The 19,657-nt window shown below is 41.0% G+C and overlaps 1 protein-coding gene across 4 annotated transcripts in view; it reads right to left on the reverse strand.

Moving 5' to 3' along the window:
- LOC133856949 (uncharacterized) overlaps positions 1–19,437 on the reverse strand; it is an 87,355-nt gene extending 67,918 nt beyond the window's left edge. For 2 of the 4 annotated variants that reach the window (XR_009898262.1, XM_062292014.1), the window contains exons 1-4: positions 19,102–19,437; positions 17,244–17,395; positions 16,434–16,525; positions 4,875–4,988 (exon numbers count right to left, since the gene is read on the reverse strand). Coding sequence is in view for 2 of the 4 variants with exons in the window: in XM_062292014.1 (XP_062147998.1) it covers positions 4,875–4,988; positions 16,434–16,525; positions 17,244–17,395; positions 19,102–19,291 (548 nt within the window). In the remaining 2 variants the exon portion in view is untranslated. The remainder of the gene's footprint in view (positions 1–4,874; positions 4,989–16,433; positions 16,526–17,243; positions 17,396–19,101) is intronic. The other 2 variants (XR_009898263.1, XM_062292013.1) reach the window with 2 other exon arrangements.
- Between the last annotated feature and the right edge of the window lie 220 nt (positions 19,438–19,657).

Below are 19,657 nucleotides of genomic sequence, written 5' to 3' on the forward strand. Positions count from 1 at the left end.
ACAAAACCCACCAAGGAGAACACAATCCTACGTCAAGGGATCCTATTCTTTCGGCGACTTGAGGGAGCGCTCACATCTCCATAGTTAACGGAGCTTTTCAAATTCAAAAGCTCCCTCTTGCCTTTAGTCTTTTTGCGAGCTACCAAACGATCTCGAAAAAAATCCTCTGAAATAGCATCGTGAATTGCCAACAACTCCACATCAAGACCATCATCCATCTCCCAAACCATTGGCACCCCATCCCAAGACTCTTCATCCTGCTCCCATACCAGGGCCTCCTCAGAATGATCGAACCCAACCGGCCACTGTTGATACTTGGTAATGCCGTTGTCCCTCACAACACCAACTTCCTTGACCTCCGGAGTCGAAGACAGGGCCAACTCAGAAGGCAAGGAGGACTTGGTAGAAGGGGCCAACACAGACGACCTCTGGTTGAGAAATCCTTTCCGAAGGAAGCCTTTCTTCCCATTACTCACTACCTTCTTCTCATTGCTCGTCGTATCTTCAGAAGACTTCAAAGGGGGAGCTGCAGAATCTTCCTTAGAATAAGGCTCTACAACCGAAGCCTTATTGCAAAAGCCGCCAGTCTTCTTCAAAGCTTCCATGGAATCAGCAAGAAGCCCATCGTTCCATTTCACTTGACCTTCCCTGAGATCCCTGGCTTTTCGGTAATAACGTTGGAAAGGCTTAAACGGCTGCAACACAGGGAGAGAAGAGCGAATTCTATCACCCATCTCGGCCACCCCTGTGAGAGGAGGAGGGACAAACCCAGAGCAACAAGGCACGATGGTAGCATCAAGACCATGTCCACCGAAAAGACCAGACCCAACAAGGGGAATCGCCGAAGCCATTTGAGCAACCAGTGAAGGAGGGAAGGAGAAAGGAAGGGACGGCTCAACAGTGTCTACCTGAGATAAAACGACAAGATTTGAACAACTAGGCAGAGAGGCCGAAACTGGGACAGAAGACAAGCCCGGAATCGTCCCAGAAATTGACGGCGATGAATTCTCCCGCTGAGAAACTCGACCACGATCGGCCGTCGACGGGTCGTTTTGTCCCTATCGCCCCGGAACCAACCCATAAACTGTAGGCGACGATAACTCCGGCTGAGAGGAACGCCCAAGATCGGCCGTCGACACCGGACCCTCATCCTCAGAGATAACCGACTGAAAAGGGGCTCTACCAACGTGTCTCAGACAAGGTTTCTGCAAAAATCGACCCAAACGGAACCCTTTGCACTTAGGGCCCAAACCGAACCCAGCAAACCGGTCCAGATGCTTCCGAACAACCCGGCCCAACGCCCAAGTAGAGCTGACAAGCTTGCGTATCCACCCATACAATTTCAAATTCAAAAGTGATGACACGCCTCGTGCAGAGTGAGCACAGTGAATCTTCTTCTTACCCAACGGACGAAAACTCAGACCCTTAACCAACGGATCAGGCGGCAGGCCGTGTGAAGAGGCATTCTCCGGCGATCCGTGCGGTTGCTCCTCCAGGTCAAAGCAATTCACCGCTCTCCTTCCTTCATCGACCACCCTAAACGACTCCGGGAGCAAATCCAACCCACTCGGCTCATCCATTGAGCGTTGCACCCCTGCATGCTTGACGAAAGAATCATCAACCCCCCGAACTACGGCCGCGTAGGAAGGAGACCCATCCTGCCAACTAGAAGACGCACCCAGCCATTTCGAAGTGAACGACTCAGGACGATCCTTCGAGACAAGGAAGGATGTCATCTTCCGCAGCTCACTCGCAAACCGAGCCCACCCTCCACCTTTACGGCCTTCTGGGAGCCAAATAGCCCCTTTCCGACCACCCTCAGCGAATACCACCACCTCTAAGTAGCGGCCAGACTTGTTCTCTCCCCCTCTAACCATCAAAACCTTAACATCTTCCCGGAAATACTTAACAAAGTCCTTCACTGAAAACTTCGCAGCCTCTTCGACGATTTCCAGCAACCAAATAGAACTTTGAAGACCCAAAAAAATGATCCCACAAAACCCCTTTCTCCTCTCCTCCAAACGTAAATCCGCCACTTCAGACTTCGCCGAAATGAAGAAGCGTTTGGCTTCCACAGAGAAGCACCGCTCCATCCTCTGGAAGCCTAGAATGCTAGGAGAGGAAAAACCCTGTTTCCATACCGGCGAGAGTTCCTTTGGAAACACCTATCAAAACCCAGCACCAAGATACTGTAGACTGTTTGGTGAATCTTTCGTAGAAAATCTAACCTCAAAATGAACAAAATTACAAAACTTCTCCCACACCCTCCTAATATATTTCCACACGCCCACTCCAAAGGAACCCGAAACCTTTTTTGAACGCCAACCACCCCTAAGGCTCTCAAATTTTGCGTCAATCACCAATTGCCATAAAGCCGCTCTTTCCCTACCATATTTCTACAACCATTTGCCCAGAAGTGCTCGATTAAATGAAATTTGGCCTCATCCCCAATGCCAGCCCAAAGAAAAGCCTTTTGAATATTATCAAGACGATTAGCCACCCTCACTAGAATAGGAAACAACGACAAGAGATAAGTATGAAGGTTGGAAAGCATACTTTTAAGAAGAGTCAGCCGCCCACCCTTTGACAAATACATACGCTTCCATCTAACACCATCCCAAATAGACACAGACTTGTAAGAAGCACCCAATGGCAAACCCAAGTATGTCATAAGCAAAGAAGTGACCAGACATCCAAGTAAATGGGCCAACCCTTCGACATCCTTTACCGCACCAATAGGAACAATTTCTGATTTTCCTAAGTTAATCCTTAAACCCGAAGCTGCCTCAAAGCAAAGGAAGATACACCTCAGATGTCAATTTGTTCTTCTTGCGCACCACAAAAAATCAACGTGTCATCAACAAATAGTAAATGGTTCACAACTAAAGCCTCAAACTCCTTGGGTCCCACTGAAAACCCAGTCAAATTGCCCTGATCTAATGCGGCACTCAGCATCCAGCTCAAAGCCTCCATAACTACCACAAACAAAAAAGGAGAAAGAGGATCTCCTTGTCGCAAACCACGAGAGCTATTGAAGCAACCCGATGGGGTTCCATTCACAAGAATAGAAAATCTCACTGTAGAAATACAAAAACGAATCCAGGCCCTCCATTTTTTCCCAAAACCACAACGGTACAACAAATATAGCAAGAAATCCCAATTCAAATGATCATATGCCTTCTCTAGATCCAACTTACACAGTAGCCCAAGGTCCCCTAATCGAATTTGACTATCCACACATTCATTGGCAATAAGCACTGAATCCAAGATTTGTCAACCACCAATAAACGCATTCTGAGTGTTGGAGATAATCTTGCTCAAAACTGATTTAAACCTATTTGCGAGGACCTTGGATATAATCTTGTATATCCCCCCAACCAAACTAATAAGGCAAAAACCTCTCACATCCATGGCATCAGTCTTTTTTGGAATCAGAGAGACAAAAGTTGCATTAAAGCTCTTCTCAAACTTGCATCGAGCGTGAAATATTGCAAAAACATCCATAATGTCAATTTTTAAAATATCCCAACACTTTTGAAAGAAAGCCATAGTGAAGTCGTCAAGACCCGGCGCCTTATCTCCATTCAAATCTGTGATCACCTCCCACACATCCTTCTCCTCAAATGCTCTTTCTAGCCAAATGCTCTCATCCGCATCATTGGATAAGAAAGATAGGCCTCCACCCTAGGCCGCCAAGAACAATTCTCAAAGTATAGATTGTTGTAATATTGGACTATATGCTCTTTAATCTCCACAAGATTCCTGGAAATTGCACCATTTATAGTCAAAGAGTCCACTTGATTGAATTTACGATGTGAATTGGCCACCCTGTGAAAGGACTGTGTTCTTGTCCCCCTCCCTCAACCACAGAGCTCTAAATTTCTGTCTCCAATTCATTTCCTCAAAAAGAAGAGTCTTTTCCAGGTCTCTCGACATACATTCCATATATATTAGGAGAAATGATTACAATAGAGTGAGGAATATTCTTGAGAATGACAGCTGGTAATAGAAAAACTATTCTGGACACCTCATCTAAGTTTTCTTCTAGAACAGTACAACAAAAAAACAAAAAGAAAAAAAAAAAAAGAAAGACATTTTTTCCTCAAATAATTTCATACAAAAAGAATTGAGTTCCTCCTCAATTCAATTAGCTCCGCAACCCAGAAGACCACACTTTTCCAACCCCAATTCTAACTTTCTATATAGACCTCATTGTGTGCCAATTCATGTGCATTTGTGCCTGAAAATCATTGCACGCCTTTCAGCCGTTCACCTCTGCCCTTTCTTCTTTTGTCTGATCTCACATGAGAATCTGATGCTTTAGAGTCTTTTTCTGATAAAGTTTTTTTGTTTTTCTTTTTTTGTTTTTTTTTTTTTTTTTTAAAAAAAAAAAAATCAATTAAACCACTAGTTAGTATCTTGAGCAACCTGATGCAAGGACCACATCATCCCCCACTCTAGTTAAAAACCTTGAAATCGCAACAAGTGACTGAATCGATAACTGAAATCTGACTTTATCTAATTGGGAAGACTTAAGAGCCAAATATGCAAAAGCAAAGTCCATCTCCAAGTCGAAAGGTAATATTGTTAGGAACAACGACTACAATGCATTGAACTGAATTTGTTATCTTCCTTGGAACAACGACTACAATGCATTGAACTGAATTTGTTATCTTCTTCTATTTAAATTGATTTTTTTTTGGCTCAAGATCATCAAATCTGCAAATATAATAGATGGGAAACATTTTTCTGGCTGACTAAACAACAAAATGGGCCACAAAACAGCCAAACATGGTATCATGAAGGAGATTGCTCATACCGAAAACTAATAATTTTAGACTGCTATGTATAAGCATCACCATATACACACTTGCCTTTCCACTATGTTTCTCATTTGCATGGCATATTCCCTTTTATCAGTTTGCGCACGCAATGCTCGAACTGCAGGACCTCTAGAGAGATTAAGGACACGTTTTTGTAAATAGCATCTGAGGATGAAAACAAAAGCAAACATTAGTTGCAATTACTACAAAGCAAGAACATAATTCTCATAGAGACCAAAACGATATCTAAACAAATTTTAATTCCCTCAACCCACATTATTGCACAAACGTCAAAGAGGTAGCAAGATTAAAACTAAGAAAAGAATATCAGATAATTTCAACAAACGTGAAAAGAAAAATTCACCAAAGAAAATAAGAATGGGGAAAGTCTTAAGGAGCATTTGACCAAGTGAAAGTATAGCAAGAAAGATTGTATGATAATACATGGCCAGACCCTAAATGAAATTTTGTAATAGGAACAACAGATCATTGTTGTCATTCTAAGGAACCTAAATAGGTACAAAGCAAAAAAAATGGGAGTTTTGTACGAAGGATTTGAAGAGGCTTCAGATTTGTTCGCCGCTATTGAATCAAGACATAAGGGTAAGGGTGTTGCAGGAATGTCGAGTTCCCCCAAAAAAGTGTCAAGGAACAGGGTTAAAGGTGTTAGAGAACTTCTTAACTTGTCGAGTTCAGTGAACTATGATTCCAGAGGAATACTCATAAACCCCGCCCTTCTTCTCGTTATCGTGGCAAGGCTCCTATCCCACTATGAATCTGAAAATTCTCAGCTGGAATGTTCAAGGTCTTAACGATGCAAGGAAAAGACTTAGCATTAGCAACTTATTGAAAAATTGGAGCCTAACGTCATGCGTTTTTAAGAACTAAAATGGAGAATATTATAGCCGGTATTGTCCGGGGCTTGTGGGTGGATCCTTCATAGGTTGGACTGTTTTGCAAGCCTCAGGAGCCTCGAGGGGTATACTCTTAATGTAAGATAAACGGGTAGTGGAATGCATTAAAGAGGTGGTGGTCACTTTCTCTATTTCGCTTGGGCTTTTTTGAGAGTTTATGGTCCCATGCTGATGCAAATAAGCACTATGTCTGAGAGGAGCTTTCAAGGGTCTTTAGTTGGGGGGAAGTCCCTTGGTGCATTGGGGAAGACTTACTCGTTTTCCGAATGAAAGGGCCGGAGCGACTCAGGGAACCTCTGCTGTCTGGGGATTCTCAAATTTTGAGGTTGATCAATATTCCGTTGGTTGGAGGGTCATCCACTTGATCGAATAATCAAGACCCCCCCCCCCCCCCCCCCCCCTTCTCCTCTCTATGTTTAGGATCAACAGGTTCTTAATTTCTCCGAATTCGGAATAGCATTTCCCAGACCTAATCCAATGTCGTCTTCCTCAACTGTTATCATATCATTTTCCCATTTTGCTTGACTATGGAAGTTTGTCTAGAGGGTCGTGTTCTTTTAAATTTGAGAACATATGGTTGAAAGAAAAGGGTTTTGAGAGCGAGTCTGGGTTCGACCTTGTGCCCGACGGCTTCGGCAGGCGCCGTTGCTTTTCCGGCGCCGTTTGCTTCAGGCTGTTCGTTAGGTGAGTGCTCGGTGTCTGCTGTGCACTCTCCTTCTTCTTTGAAGGTCTCATTATGGGTTAATGTCTACTCCTACTCTTGACGAGGGTTGTCAGCCTTTCCTTCGGCGTGGCTTTCTTCTCCCAAAGGGCACAGCTCCTTCTCCTTCAGAAGTGGGCGAGTCTTCCGGGGCAGCTTTTGTTGATGATTCTTCGCGGGGAGGTGGTCTTGATAAGCTTGGTGGTTCTCCCGGGACAGCTATTGATCTTAGCCTCTGTTTTCAAACTTCGGGGGTTTCTCACGAGGGGAATGAGAAGGCCTTTTTAGATTTCATGGCTCTAATTGATGCAGAGCATCGTCTAGAGGCTCCAGTCCCCACTCCTAAGTTTAAAGGGTGTCGTGAAGTGAAGAACCTAGAGTGCACTATTAACTATGATGCTAGGGATTTTGGTTCTAGCCGGGGCAAGGCAAGAGGGCCTTTGATGTAAGGTTTTAGTCTCTGGGTTTTGTGGGCTGGTTTTGTAGGGGTCTTTGGGTCTCCTTATGTTTTTGGGTTTTTCGGGTGTTTTTCCTCTCTCCTCTTGCTTTCCTGTTTTGGTTTCCTCTTTGTATACTTCTTGTATGCTTAGGGGCACCTTTTACGTTTTTTAGAAAATTCTCTACTTATCAGAAAAAAAAAAAAAAAAAAAAAAAAAAAAAGGTCTCATCTTCGGCGGCTTTAGTGGAGATGATTGCCGCTGCTCCGGAGCAGTCAAACGTGGGTTGCAACCCGACGCTTTCTGCAGCTGAGCTGTCTTTGGCATCCTTGGTGAGATTCGCCCTAGGTGAGGATCCTCTGTTGTCGTCTTCGTCTGAGGTTTATTGCAATTTGCCGGCTCTAGATGGGTTTGGTCTAGCCCCCGGCGTTTGCTTATCAGAAGCGGCAGCCCTTGGTGAAAGGCTGTGTTTTTCTCTTCCTGTGATGTCGGAGTCTAGAGCGCCTATTTACCCGTCGGAATCCAAGTCTGTGCTTAAATACTCCCGGAAGAATAAGGTTGGCAAAATGGATAAGCTTCTGCTTGAGGAGGCTTTTGAGACTTTCGGTGTTCCCAAAGCTACTTCCTTGCCGTCATTTGGGGATGCTACCAAGCCCTTATTTGAACCATCAAAGGATGGGTTAATGTCTACTCCTGCTCTTGACGAGGGTTGTCAGGCTTTCCTTCAGAGTGGCTTTCTTTTCCCAAAGGGCACGGCTCCTTCTCCTTTAGAAGTGGGCGAGTCTTCCGGGGCAGCTTTTGTTGATGATTCTTCGCGGGGAGGTGGTCTTGAAAAGCTTCGTAGTTCTCCCGGGACAGCTATTGATCTTAGCCTCTGTTTTCAAACTTTGGGGGTTTCTCACGAGGGGAATGAGAAGGCCTTTTTAGACTTCATGGCTCTAATTGATGCGGAGCATCGTCTAGAGGCTCCGGTCCCCACTCCTAAGTTTAAAGGGTGTCGTGAAGTGAAGAACCTAGAGTGCACTATTAATTATGATGCTAGGGGTTTGGGTTCTAGCCAAGCAAGGCAAGAGGGCCTCTGATGTAATGTTTTAGTCTCTAGGTTTTGTGGGCTGGTTTTGTAGGGGTCTTTGGGTTTCCTTATGTTTTTGGGTTTTTCGGGTGTTTTTCCTCTCTCCTCTTGCTCTCCTGTTTTGGTTTCCTCTTTGTATACTTCCTGTATGCTTATGGCGCCTTTTACACTTTTTATAAAATTCTCTACTTATCAAAAAAAAAAAAAAAGGGTTTTGAAGATTTGGTGAAACAATGGTGGGGATTTGTATCAGGTTCTAGGTACTCCTTGCTTCCATTTGGCTAATAAACTAAAACGACTGAAATTGGATTTAAAACATTGGAATAAGGAGGTATTTGGTAATATAGCGGAAAAGAAGAAGTCCTTATTAGAGGAGTTACAGTGTCTTAATTATTTAGAAGAGGTGAAAGTAAGGACTAATGCGAAAGGAGATTGAGAGGATGATGCTCTTTTGCAAGAGGTCAGTTAGAGACAAGAATCGGAAGAGCATTTCCCAAACCTAATCCAACATCGTCTTCCTCAACCGTTATCATATCATTTTCCCATTTTGCTTGACTATGGAAGTTTGTCTAGAGGGTCGTGTTCTTTTAAATTTGAGAACATATGGTTGAAAGAAAAGGGTTTTGAAGATTTGGTGAAATAGGGGTGGGGATTTGTATCAGGTTCTAGGTACTCCTTGCTTCCATTTGGCTAATAAACTAAAACGACTGAAATTGGATTTAAAACATTGGAATAAGGAGGTATTTGGTAATATAGCGAAAAAGAAGAAGTCCTTATTAGAGGAGTTACAGTGTCTTAATTATTTAGAAGAGGTGAAAGTAAGGACTAAGGCGAAAGGAGATTGAGAGGATGATGCTCTTTTGCAAGAGGTCAGTTGGAGACAAGAATCTGAGGCGACTTGGTTAAAAGAAAGGGATAACAACACGGGATTTTTTCACCGTCTTGCCAACTCTCACAGGAGAAATAATTTTATCTCCCGTCATTGTATAGATGGCACTACTACCTCCGATCAAGAGGTGATCAATGATACAATCATCCAGTTTTACAAGAATCCCTTTAATGAAATAGTTCATTGGCACCCCAAATTAGATGGGTTAGAGTTTCCCTTATTAGACTCTTTTGCAAAAGCGGATTGGTTGGAAAGACCATTACAAGAGGAGGAGGTTCTTCAAGCGTTGCATAGTATGGATGGTGACAAAGCGCTGAGCCCTGAAGGTTTCGCTATTGTTTTCTTTCGGTCTGTTTGGGCTATAGTGAAGGATGATCTTATGTGCATTTTCCACAACTTTCATGAGCATGAGATGTTTGAGAAGGGCCTCAATTCTACTTCCATTGCTCTTATCCCAAAAAAGATTGGGCAGTTGGAAGTAAAGGATTTCAGACCAATCAACCTAGCGGGGAAGTGTGTATAAAATCTTAGTTTAAGTTCTGGCTATAAGAATGAAGCAAGTGATGGGATCACTCATTTCAAACAGTCATAATGCATTTATAGATGGGAGACAAATCCTAAACTCAGTTCTCATAGCAAATGAGTGTTTGGACAACAGGTTGAAATCGGGAGTTTCAAGCATTATTTGTAAACTAGATTTGGAGAAAGCCTGTGACCACGTCAATTGGGAATTCCTCCTCTATCTCTTGGGGCATCTTCGTTTCGATTCTAATGGAGGAAATGGATGTTTGCTTGTATCTCCATAGCCCAATTCTCTATTTCGATCAATGGTAGTCCTCACGGTTTCTTTGGTAGCTCTCAAGGCCTCTACCAAGGGGACCCTCAGTAGGATGCTCTCTAAAGTTATGGTTGGTGGTTACCTATCAGGCTTCTAAGTAGGTATTCAAAACGTGGCCCCTTAGGAAATATCACACCTTTAGCAGATGATACGCTCATTATGTGTGATGCAGATCACGATCAAATTTATAATTTGGGTCACATTCTCGTGTTTTGAGACAATTTCGGGCATGAAGATTAATCTTTGGAATCGGTTTTAGTTGCAAAGGGGGGAGGTACTGCGTCAGGAAGAGTTGGCCAATATTCTCAGTTGCAACATCTCCTCTCTGCCCTCGATTTATTTAGGACTTCAATTGGGTGCTTCTTTTAAGTCAAAAGCCATATAGGACAATGTAGTTGAGAAAATGGAAAGAAGATTGGCTAGCTGGAAGAAGATTTACTTGTCTCGGGGTGGTCATCTTACCCTAATCAAGAGCACATTATCCAGCTTACCTACTACTTCTTGTCCCTTTTCCCTTTACCAACATGTGTAGCAAGAAAGTTGGAGCACCTTCAAAGGGACTTTCTTTGGGATGCTCTAGGCGGTGTGCCCCAAAAGTTTCATCTTGTGAACTATAAGACTATCTGTTGTATGGAAGGGCAGTCTAACAGAGAATCAACAAAAAGATGCAACCAACTTTTTTAATGTTATCAAAAGACATAGTGAATTTGGTCTAGAATCCCCTCTTTCTAATGATACGGTTGATATAACAAATCATATGGTCAGTTCCGCCCATGATCTGTACTTCATTCCTTTCTGTCAAGAGCATAATCCTTTCCTCAATTACGTGGTTTCCAAAATAATACTGGATTTTTTTAGAAAGCAGTTATCCTGCTTCATGCACAATGGTGATGTTCTTAGAAGAGAATACTAAGAAGTTTCCACAAAACTATCATTAGATTGGTCTTGTAAGTTTTATCTATGGGTTATTTGGGTTATTTCTACTTTGAATTGAAGTCCTTTGAGTTACGATTGGGAGTTGGGAACGGGGTATGCCTTTGGAAGTACAAGATCCAGAATGAGGTTGGTGCTAAGAGGAATCATGAGGGCCATATGGGGTATGCCTTCGGAAGAATATTTTTTTTATATATAAGTAATGCCAATTCATTAATAAAGCGCAGATGAGCGCAACTCTAATACACGGGAAGTATATAAGAGTACCCCTAATAGGAACGAATAGAAAATAAATTTAAAAAATCTGCATAAGCAAAAACATTCAAGCTATGATGAGCCGCTCTCCAAATATATATTGTATTAAGCAAATGCCTTCGTAGCAACAACATCGATATCTCTATATCTTCAAAATGCCGCGCATTTTGCTCCCTCTAAATACACCACATTAAACACAAGGGAACTAACCACCAAACTTCCTTAGCTGAACCATACCCAAACGACGCGCCCCAGCTAGTCAAATATTCCAGCACCCTTCGTGGCATAACCAACTCTACCCCAAATAAAGTAAGAATGTAACTCTATAGATCGCGAGCAACTTCACAATGAAGTAGCAGATGTTCAATGGACTCCACACTCTTTTTACACATACAGCACCACTCAATCACCACGACACTCATCTTTCACTGATTGTCATACCCAAACGACGCGCCCCAGCTAGTCAAATATTCCAGCACCCTTCGTGGCATAACCAACTCTACCCCAAATAATGTAAGAATGTAACTCCTTAGATCGCGAGCAACTTCACAATGAAGTAGCAAATGTTCAATAGACTTCACACTCTTTTTAGCACCACTCAATCACCACGACACTCCTCTTTCGCTGATTGTCATACCCAAACGATGTGCCCCAGCTAGTCAACAATTCCAGCACCCTTCGTGGCATAACCTACTCTACCCCAAATAAAGTAAGAATGTAACTCCATAGATCGCAAGCAACTTCACAATGAAGAAGCAGATGTTCAATGGACTCCTCACTCTTTTTACACACACAGCACCACTCAATCATCACGACACTCCTCTGTCACAGATTGTCATGCGTCAAATTTTACCTAAAGCTACTGTCCATACAAAGAAAGCTACCATTGCCGGAGCCTTAACACGCCAGATACTTTTCTAAGGAAATGAAGGGCCATCTTTCCTATTTAACACTTCATAATAGAACTTCACTTCAAATAGACTCCTTTTGGAGAGGTTCCAAACTAACCTATCATCCTCTCTATGTCGAACTGAAATAGAATAAAGTCGAGAGAAGAAATAAAGTACCATCTCCATCTCCCAATCCTGGACTAGACGCGTAAAAATAACATTCTACTGAATAACTCCATTTTGAACAACCAAGTTATCTGCCACTATCGCATATTTATTCCTCACAGTACTAAACAAAACTAGAAAACATTGCCTCAAAGACCTATCCCCACAGCACCAATCATGCCAGAAACTTACATGTGACCCAACCCCAACCTCAAAACGAGCAAAGTTACTAAACTTTTCCCACCCCCTCCTAATATGTTTCCACACGTCCACTCCAAAAGTACCCAACACCTCTTTAGAACACCACCCACCCCTTAGATTCTCAAATTTGATGTCAGTCACCAATTGCCATAATGCCTCTCTCTCCCTACCATACACCTCCACAACCATTTCCCCATAAGAGCTCGATTAAACTGGTGAAATTATGAACTCCCAACCCACTTGAATGTAATGGAGTACAGATCTTGTTCCAATTCACTAAATGAAATTTTTCCTCATCTCCAATGCCACCCCATTAAAAATCCCTTTGAAGTTTGTCAAGTCGATTAGCCTCACCCACTGGAATAAGGAACAACTACAAGTAATACGCAAGAAGGTTGGAAATAGTATTTTTATGAAGAGTCAGTCGACCATCCTTTGACAAATACATTTGCTTCCATCCAGCCAACTGTCGGTCCATTTTCTCAATGACACCATTCCAAATAGAAATGGCCGTATAAGAAGCACCCAACAGCGAACCCAAGTATGTCATAGGCAAAGATGCGACCTGACATTCAAGGAGTTGAGCCAACCGTTCGACATCCTTCACCTCACCCATAGGAACAATCTCTAATTTTCCTAAATTAATCCTTAATCCTAAAGCTGCCTCAAAGCATAAGAAGATACAACACAGATGTTGAATTTGTTCTGCTTGCGCACCACAAAAAATCAGCGTGTCATCGGCAAACAGTAAATAATTCACAACCAAAGTATCAGAATCCCTGGGTCCCATTGAAAACCCTATCAAGTTACCCTGATCCATTGCCGCAATCAGCATTCGGCTCAAAGCCTCCATAACTACCACAAACAATAAAGGTGAAAGTGGATGTCACAACCCATGAGTGCTATTAAAAAAACCAGATGGGGTTCCATTCACAAGAATAGAAAATTTCAGTGTAGAAATACAAAATCGTATCCAAGCCCTCCATTTCTTCCCAAAACCACAACGCTGCAGCAAATAGAGCAAGAAGTCCCAATTAACATGATCATATACCTTTTCTAAATCCAACTTACACAGCAGCCCAGATTCCCCCAATCGAATTTAACTATCCAAGCATTCATTAGAAATAAGCATTTAATCCAAAATTTGTCGACTGCCAGTAAAAGCATTCTGTGTATTGAAGATAATCTTGCCCAATACTAACTTAAACCTGTTCGCGAGAACCTTGGAAATAATTTTATACATCCCCAACCCCACCAAACTAATAGGGTAAAAATCTTTCAAATCCATAGCACAAGTCTTCTTTGAAATCAAAGAAACAAAAGTAGCATTAAGACTCTTCTTAAACTGACCTCGATTATGGAATTCTACAAATACAGCCATAAGATCATTTTTTTAAATTTTTCAACACTTCTGAAAGAAAGCCATTGTGAAGCTGTCTGGACCTGGTGCCTTATCTTCATTCATAACCCTGACCACATCCCACACCTCCTCCTCAAACTCTCTTTCCCGCATCAATTTTTTTTTTATAAGTAATAAGCCAATCTCATTACAAGCGTGAGGCACCCTTTAGTATATTGGGAGTATACAAAAGGAAATGCCTAACTAGAGAAACGAGTAAGAAAATCAAGAAAGGTAAAAGATAAGGGGAACACAAAAGCCGAGGTCCAAAAATACACAGTGTGATAGAAAGAGGATAAAAGTTTCTTAGGAGTCTTCTCCACGTCCTCAAAGTTCCGGTTATTTCTTTCCCTCCATAAGCACCAAAAGAGGCAAATGGGCGCCATTTTCCACATCGTAGCACTCCTGCCCGAAAACCACCGACAAGCAAGCAGATCGATAACCCATCGTGGCATAGCCCAAGACAACTCAAAGTGAATGATAAGAGAGTACCACAAGGCAGAAGCCACATTGCAATGGAGAAAGAGATGGTCCACGGTCTCCTCCGTCTTCTTGCAATGCAGCATCTATTTATTAAGATAACATGGCGCTTCTTGAGTCTGACCCATGTGTTTTAACCACCAACTCCTCCGGCTGTCTTCTAACTAACAATGAGACATTTTACTCTCCTTCTCCATCACGTAACACACCCTCAGGAATAGGAACGATGGCCTCAGCCCCAACTATATAGTGAACCACAACCTTCTCCCAGCTCTGACTCGGTCCTGCTTCAAAATTGTCCATCCCTGCTTCACTCTCCAAAAAGCCTTTGATTGGGGGTTGTGACGTTGATAGACCAGGATAGAAAATCCTGGCTTTTGAATATGGGCCACCTTATCCTATCCCAACTTGGACTGTGAAACTAAAACATCCTCACACAAGCCTTTACCTTTTACCCCAAAAGGCCCACAATTTTTAGTCCCCACTTCCAATTCCAGTTCACATGCAAACCGGCCCAGTCCAAGATGCTCCATACGCATGTCCACATCCTTCCTGAGCGTTAATAACAGATTTTGTAACGCTAGCGCAGTTAATGCTCCTTCTTTAGCAAACTTCAATGTCTTAGATCATGATCGATCAGCATGATCTTCGGGCGCATATCTCTCTTTTCCAATCCCATTCAAAACGCTACCAGGCTGGATGTCGATCCCCCCCACGCTACTCTTGCTTAGTGACTCGCTTTCCTTTTCTACACTCTGCCTTGCAACATCCACGAAAGTTCGACGGGCCTCCACCGACTGCACCTGCCCCTGAATATGCCTGCTTTGTTGACCTGCAATTCTTGCCGATGAAAAATGTTTCACCAACCTCCTCAACTACAAAATACAACTCCCCCATCCACAGCTTTCTCGTCCTTTTGGTATGATTATATAGCTATGTCTCCCTCCCTTGCCATATTCGGTAATCTCCAAAAATTGCTCATAGTGATTCTGACGCTTCTGCAAGATGATCACCGAATCTCCCACTCGACGAGACCTACAAAACTCCTTCAACGTCAATCCAATCATCAACTCCTCCATCATGTTCAACATCCATACCACGCTCTGGAAACCCATGACCACTAATCGAAATAATCCTCTGCTCCATTCAGCAAGATGAAAGCCCCCATTCCCAATTCCTGATCTTAACTCAAAAGGACTTCGATTCAACATAGAAATAACCCAAATAACCCATAGATAAAACTTACAAGACCAATCTAGTGATCGCACACTGAAAATCTGATTTTCAGCCGAGGGGTCAAAAGAGTAGTGACTTATCATATCCAAGTATTCTCTAGGATATTGCTAGGCATGACCCACGAGACTTCAAATGTTGGAAGAATGGTGGTGTTTGGTAAAGATTGTTGAGTTAAATTTTTTTTGGAATAATAGTAAGAAATGATTGATGTGATATAGAGTAAAAAGAATTTGTATTGAAAAGTGAAAAAGTTTTGTATTGTAGTTGATTTTTTTATTTGAATAGTAATAAAAAAAATTACTGATGTGATGTAAAAAATGAAAAAAAAAAAAAAAAAAAAATTAGAATGTTTTAAAGTTGATTGTTTCTAAAAGAAGTGAAAATAAAATAAGAAAATTGTTATGTTGCTTACCAAACATAACCAATATTAGGAATGGTTGGGGACTCTTCTCCAATTTTGTCTCCCTCAAGGTTGGAGATGGGTATCGTATTAAGTTTTGGCATGATGTTTGGTGTGGTGAAAATGCTCTCAAATCCTCTTTCCCAGAATTGTATGCAATAGCTCATGAAAAAGAGACCTTGGTGTCGAATTACTTGGATCCTTCGGAACCTCTATTCATTGGAATTTGAGTTTCATCAGGGAACTCTAGGATTGTAAGTTGGAATCTCTCGATTCCTTCCTCACTTAGTTATACTCCTCTAACTACCCCCATTCAAAGGAAGCGGATATATTGTTATGGACCCTAGCCAGCAACCATGACTTTGAAGTGAAAAGCTATTATAACACTTCATAGATTGGAAAGCCATGTTTGTTTCCTTGGAAAAGTGTTTGGAAGGTTAAGGCCCCGCCATGCATTGCGTCCTTTACATGGACAGCAACTTGGGATAGAATCCTTACGATTGATAATCTTATAATGCAGGGTTTCACTATTGTAAACTGGTGTTGCCTTTTTTTACATTGCCCACCCACGTGAAACACCTCCTCAAACGTGGCATCTTTGAATGTTTTAATGGCTAAGATTAGTTGAAACTTGCAATGACACAATAATTTAAGCCAACCTCTTTTCCCTATTAATCGTGCTTTTTCCACCATCCTCCTTACTAAACATGGTATTTTGTATTCAATAGCAAGCAACAATTGCTCTCACCCAGAAATCACTCACCAAAGTACATTCAAGCAAATGAAGAAATCATACATTACCTATCAGAAACCTTCCCGATTTCACCTCCAAGTGCATCCACTTCATGTACTAGTTGTGATTTTGCAGGTCCACCTACTGCTGGATTGCAAGGCTGCATCGAAAGAGAAAGAGAGAGATATGTGATGGCAGTGGGTGGAGCTTTAAAATGGAAGCATTGGCTTGCTGCGTGATAGGTTATATACATAACTCCTATTTTTCTTCATTCGTAGCTACACAAGCACACACTAGCTTTTTTAACTACAACCCCACCCTCCAAACAGAGGGTTTAAGCACATAACTAATTCTTATTAGAAATTCTATCCCATGTAAATAAATTTAAACATTTTAATGATCAACTCTTGAACCTTGGTGCCAAATAACATAAAATTAAAAATAAAAAGACATTAAACATTGTCAATGCCAATCCCTAGACACTTAATCAAAAAATGTTCATAGAAAAAAACAATTTTTGGAACTATATGAGCAGTAAGATAGGGACATTTGGGTGTGCGATTTTTTTGTATTATATTCTACTCTTATTTACTATATTCAAAATTGTGAATACCGAGAAAATTTACTTTTTAAAATTATGATCTGATGGTTTAGAAAACCTGAGACAAAATAGAAAAAGGTTGAATAAAACATGAATAGAATTCAAATATAATAAAACAACCCAAACATGTATTAAAAAATAATAAAATAAATGTGTTACCCAACCATGCCAATAATTTCTTAAATTTCAAATCCGAAAGAATTTGTAAGTCAAATGAAAGAATACTATATCAAATAGAAAGACTAAATTGCCTCTATAAAAGAGCTCAAATGTTAACCTGCCAAGCAATTCGATCAATATTTAGTGTGAGAAGAAGAGTTTTTGCCCCTAATCGAGCAGATGCAAGTGCAGCTTCACAGCCTGCGTGTCCTCCTCCAACTACAATGACATCAAATCTTTCATAAACTGCTCCAACATTATCATTCCAGTCTGCAGAATGTTGAAAGTGGTTCTCTTAGGCCTTTGAAGTGATTTGGGTATTACATTGAAAGAAGTAATAGCTAGAAACAATATCCATATTTGTCAATGTGAAGAAAATAACAAAGCAGTCAATATTAATCTGAAGAAGTTGAAGTAATTATTAAAAAATTAACAGCAATAATGTAAAATAGTTTCTACTTACCCCACACAAGGGGATAACTTTTCCATAGTACTGTACTCCCAAAAACAATATATATATGAGCAAACAAAGATGATGTAGGATATTTGTTTCATAAACGGATACGTTTAAAGAGTTTAAAGGAAGGTATCTACAGGGTATCAAAAAAAAGTTAAAAGTACAGACAACAAACAGATTCATGATAATAAGATTTTCCCAAACAACTAACTACTTCTGTTCACAATATGTCTCATTAGACATGCAAGCATAATGAAAAAGTCGCGGGGGACAAAATTACAAAGTTAAGGCTTGGAGAATTTGGAAACCACAGTATTTGGCGAGTCTAGTAATCTAGCATTTTCTGCTCTCGCTTTTTGTGATATTACGCTTACTAATCAAAAAAAAGAAAAAGCATTTTCTGCTCAGCACGTCATACATTGCTCATTCACAACCTTGTTGCTTTTTAAGTAATATAATAAAAGGCATCGAGGAGAAAAGTTCACTTAAAAGTATATTCAAGGTACCCACTTCGAAAAGTAATTTCTTTGTAAGAAATAATAACGGACCAATAGGGGCGCCATACGCTTTTAATGATATCTCAATTACTTACTAAAAAACATAACTGACCATGCGGGGAATCTTTAAAATTTCCATCATTATTCTATGAAAATCAGCAACAGTACGTTTGACTTGACAGCTGCTTTTCGTAAGATTTTGACTTCTAATAATCTCAATTAAGAGGAGGCAATATAATAATCAACGGGAAGTGATTCCTGTACACCAAGTGTACAACAAATGTACAACACCCCTTCACATGGGGTGGGCCCCACAACCCCATGTGAAGGGGTGTTGTACATTTGTTGTAGGGGTGATGTACAGCTATCATTATTCATAATCAACAGGTGTTGCATGTGTAAGAAGAAAGCTAAATCGATCGATCATTGATTGTTGCACTTTCAGTTGCCCACAATCCTGAAGTTTGTGTTCTCTTTATTTGGCGTTTCATCTAGTGCTCCTAGCCTGTTATTGCATCGCTTTCCGGCTGGCATGAGTATATATTAGTAGAGGTAATTGGTTTCTTTGTGCCCAATAATGGTCTTGCATTTTCAATAAATTTAGTTTACATATCAGGAGAACAAAGAAAAAAGAAAATCAGAAAACAGAGAATCACTCACAATCTTGGAAGAAACCAAAAGATTGTGTACAACAACAAACTTGTCACTTTTCACTTCATTTTAATATAATCTCCAAGTCCTCCAAACCATTCGATCTGTTTCCCTCGTAAATACAATGTAAAATACATTAAATCTAACTCCTACGATCCTCATTGGCTTAGCTGATTAATTGTTTTTCGATTATGAGACACCAAACCACCAAAAAATACAAAATCCAGAAATTGTTCATTCGTCTCTTCCCCGTTCCTACTTTTCTCAGAAACCAAATAAAGAATACAAAATCATCCACATTGCCATAAACATGTTTGATAAAATTCGTCACATAAAGAAAAAAAGGCATGCGTAAGCCATGATGACCATACCTGTGCTGTGAGAGCCCTCAGCGGCGGAGACGGAGAACCCGCGGGAGAATTGGCAGCTGAAGAAGAGGAAGCGTTGGCTAGGCCTCCGGCGGAAGGTGAGGACGTGAGGCTTCGGAAGATGAAGAATTGGGAAAGACAAAGGGAAGTAGCGGGCAAGGCGAGAGAGATGAGGCGTGACCGTCGCAGCCATTATGAAAAGAGGTTAACAAATTGTCTCCGTCCCGGCTTCAGTTGGCCTTGTCTGACTGAAGCGTGACCACGAGGCTCAAATATGGAAATATTGGATCCCTTGGATTGGATAGGGGTTACCTGTACATTTCGTTTTATCTTTTGTTAATTTTACCAAAGATCAATGGTTCGGAAGAGAAGTATGATTTCATTTATGGTTCGTTTCTTTCGTCCTAAAATTATTATTATTATTATTATTATTATTTTTCAGTTTTTAGTATTTTTTGCGACAGAAAAATAATAATCAACCCAAAACTTTTTTTTTGGGTTTGATTAAAAAAGTTTCTTTAATTTTTGTAAGATGGTTTGTTCTTTTAAAATTATAAAT

The sequence above is a fragment of the Alnus glutinosa genome, chromosome 14 (assembly GCF_958979055.1).
Source record: "Alnus glutinosa chromosome 14, dhAlnGlut1.1, whole genome shotgun sequence".
Lineage (NCBI taxonomy): Eukaryota > Viridiplantae > Streptophyta > Magnoliopsida > Fagales > Betulaceae > Alnus > Alnus glutinosa.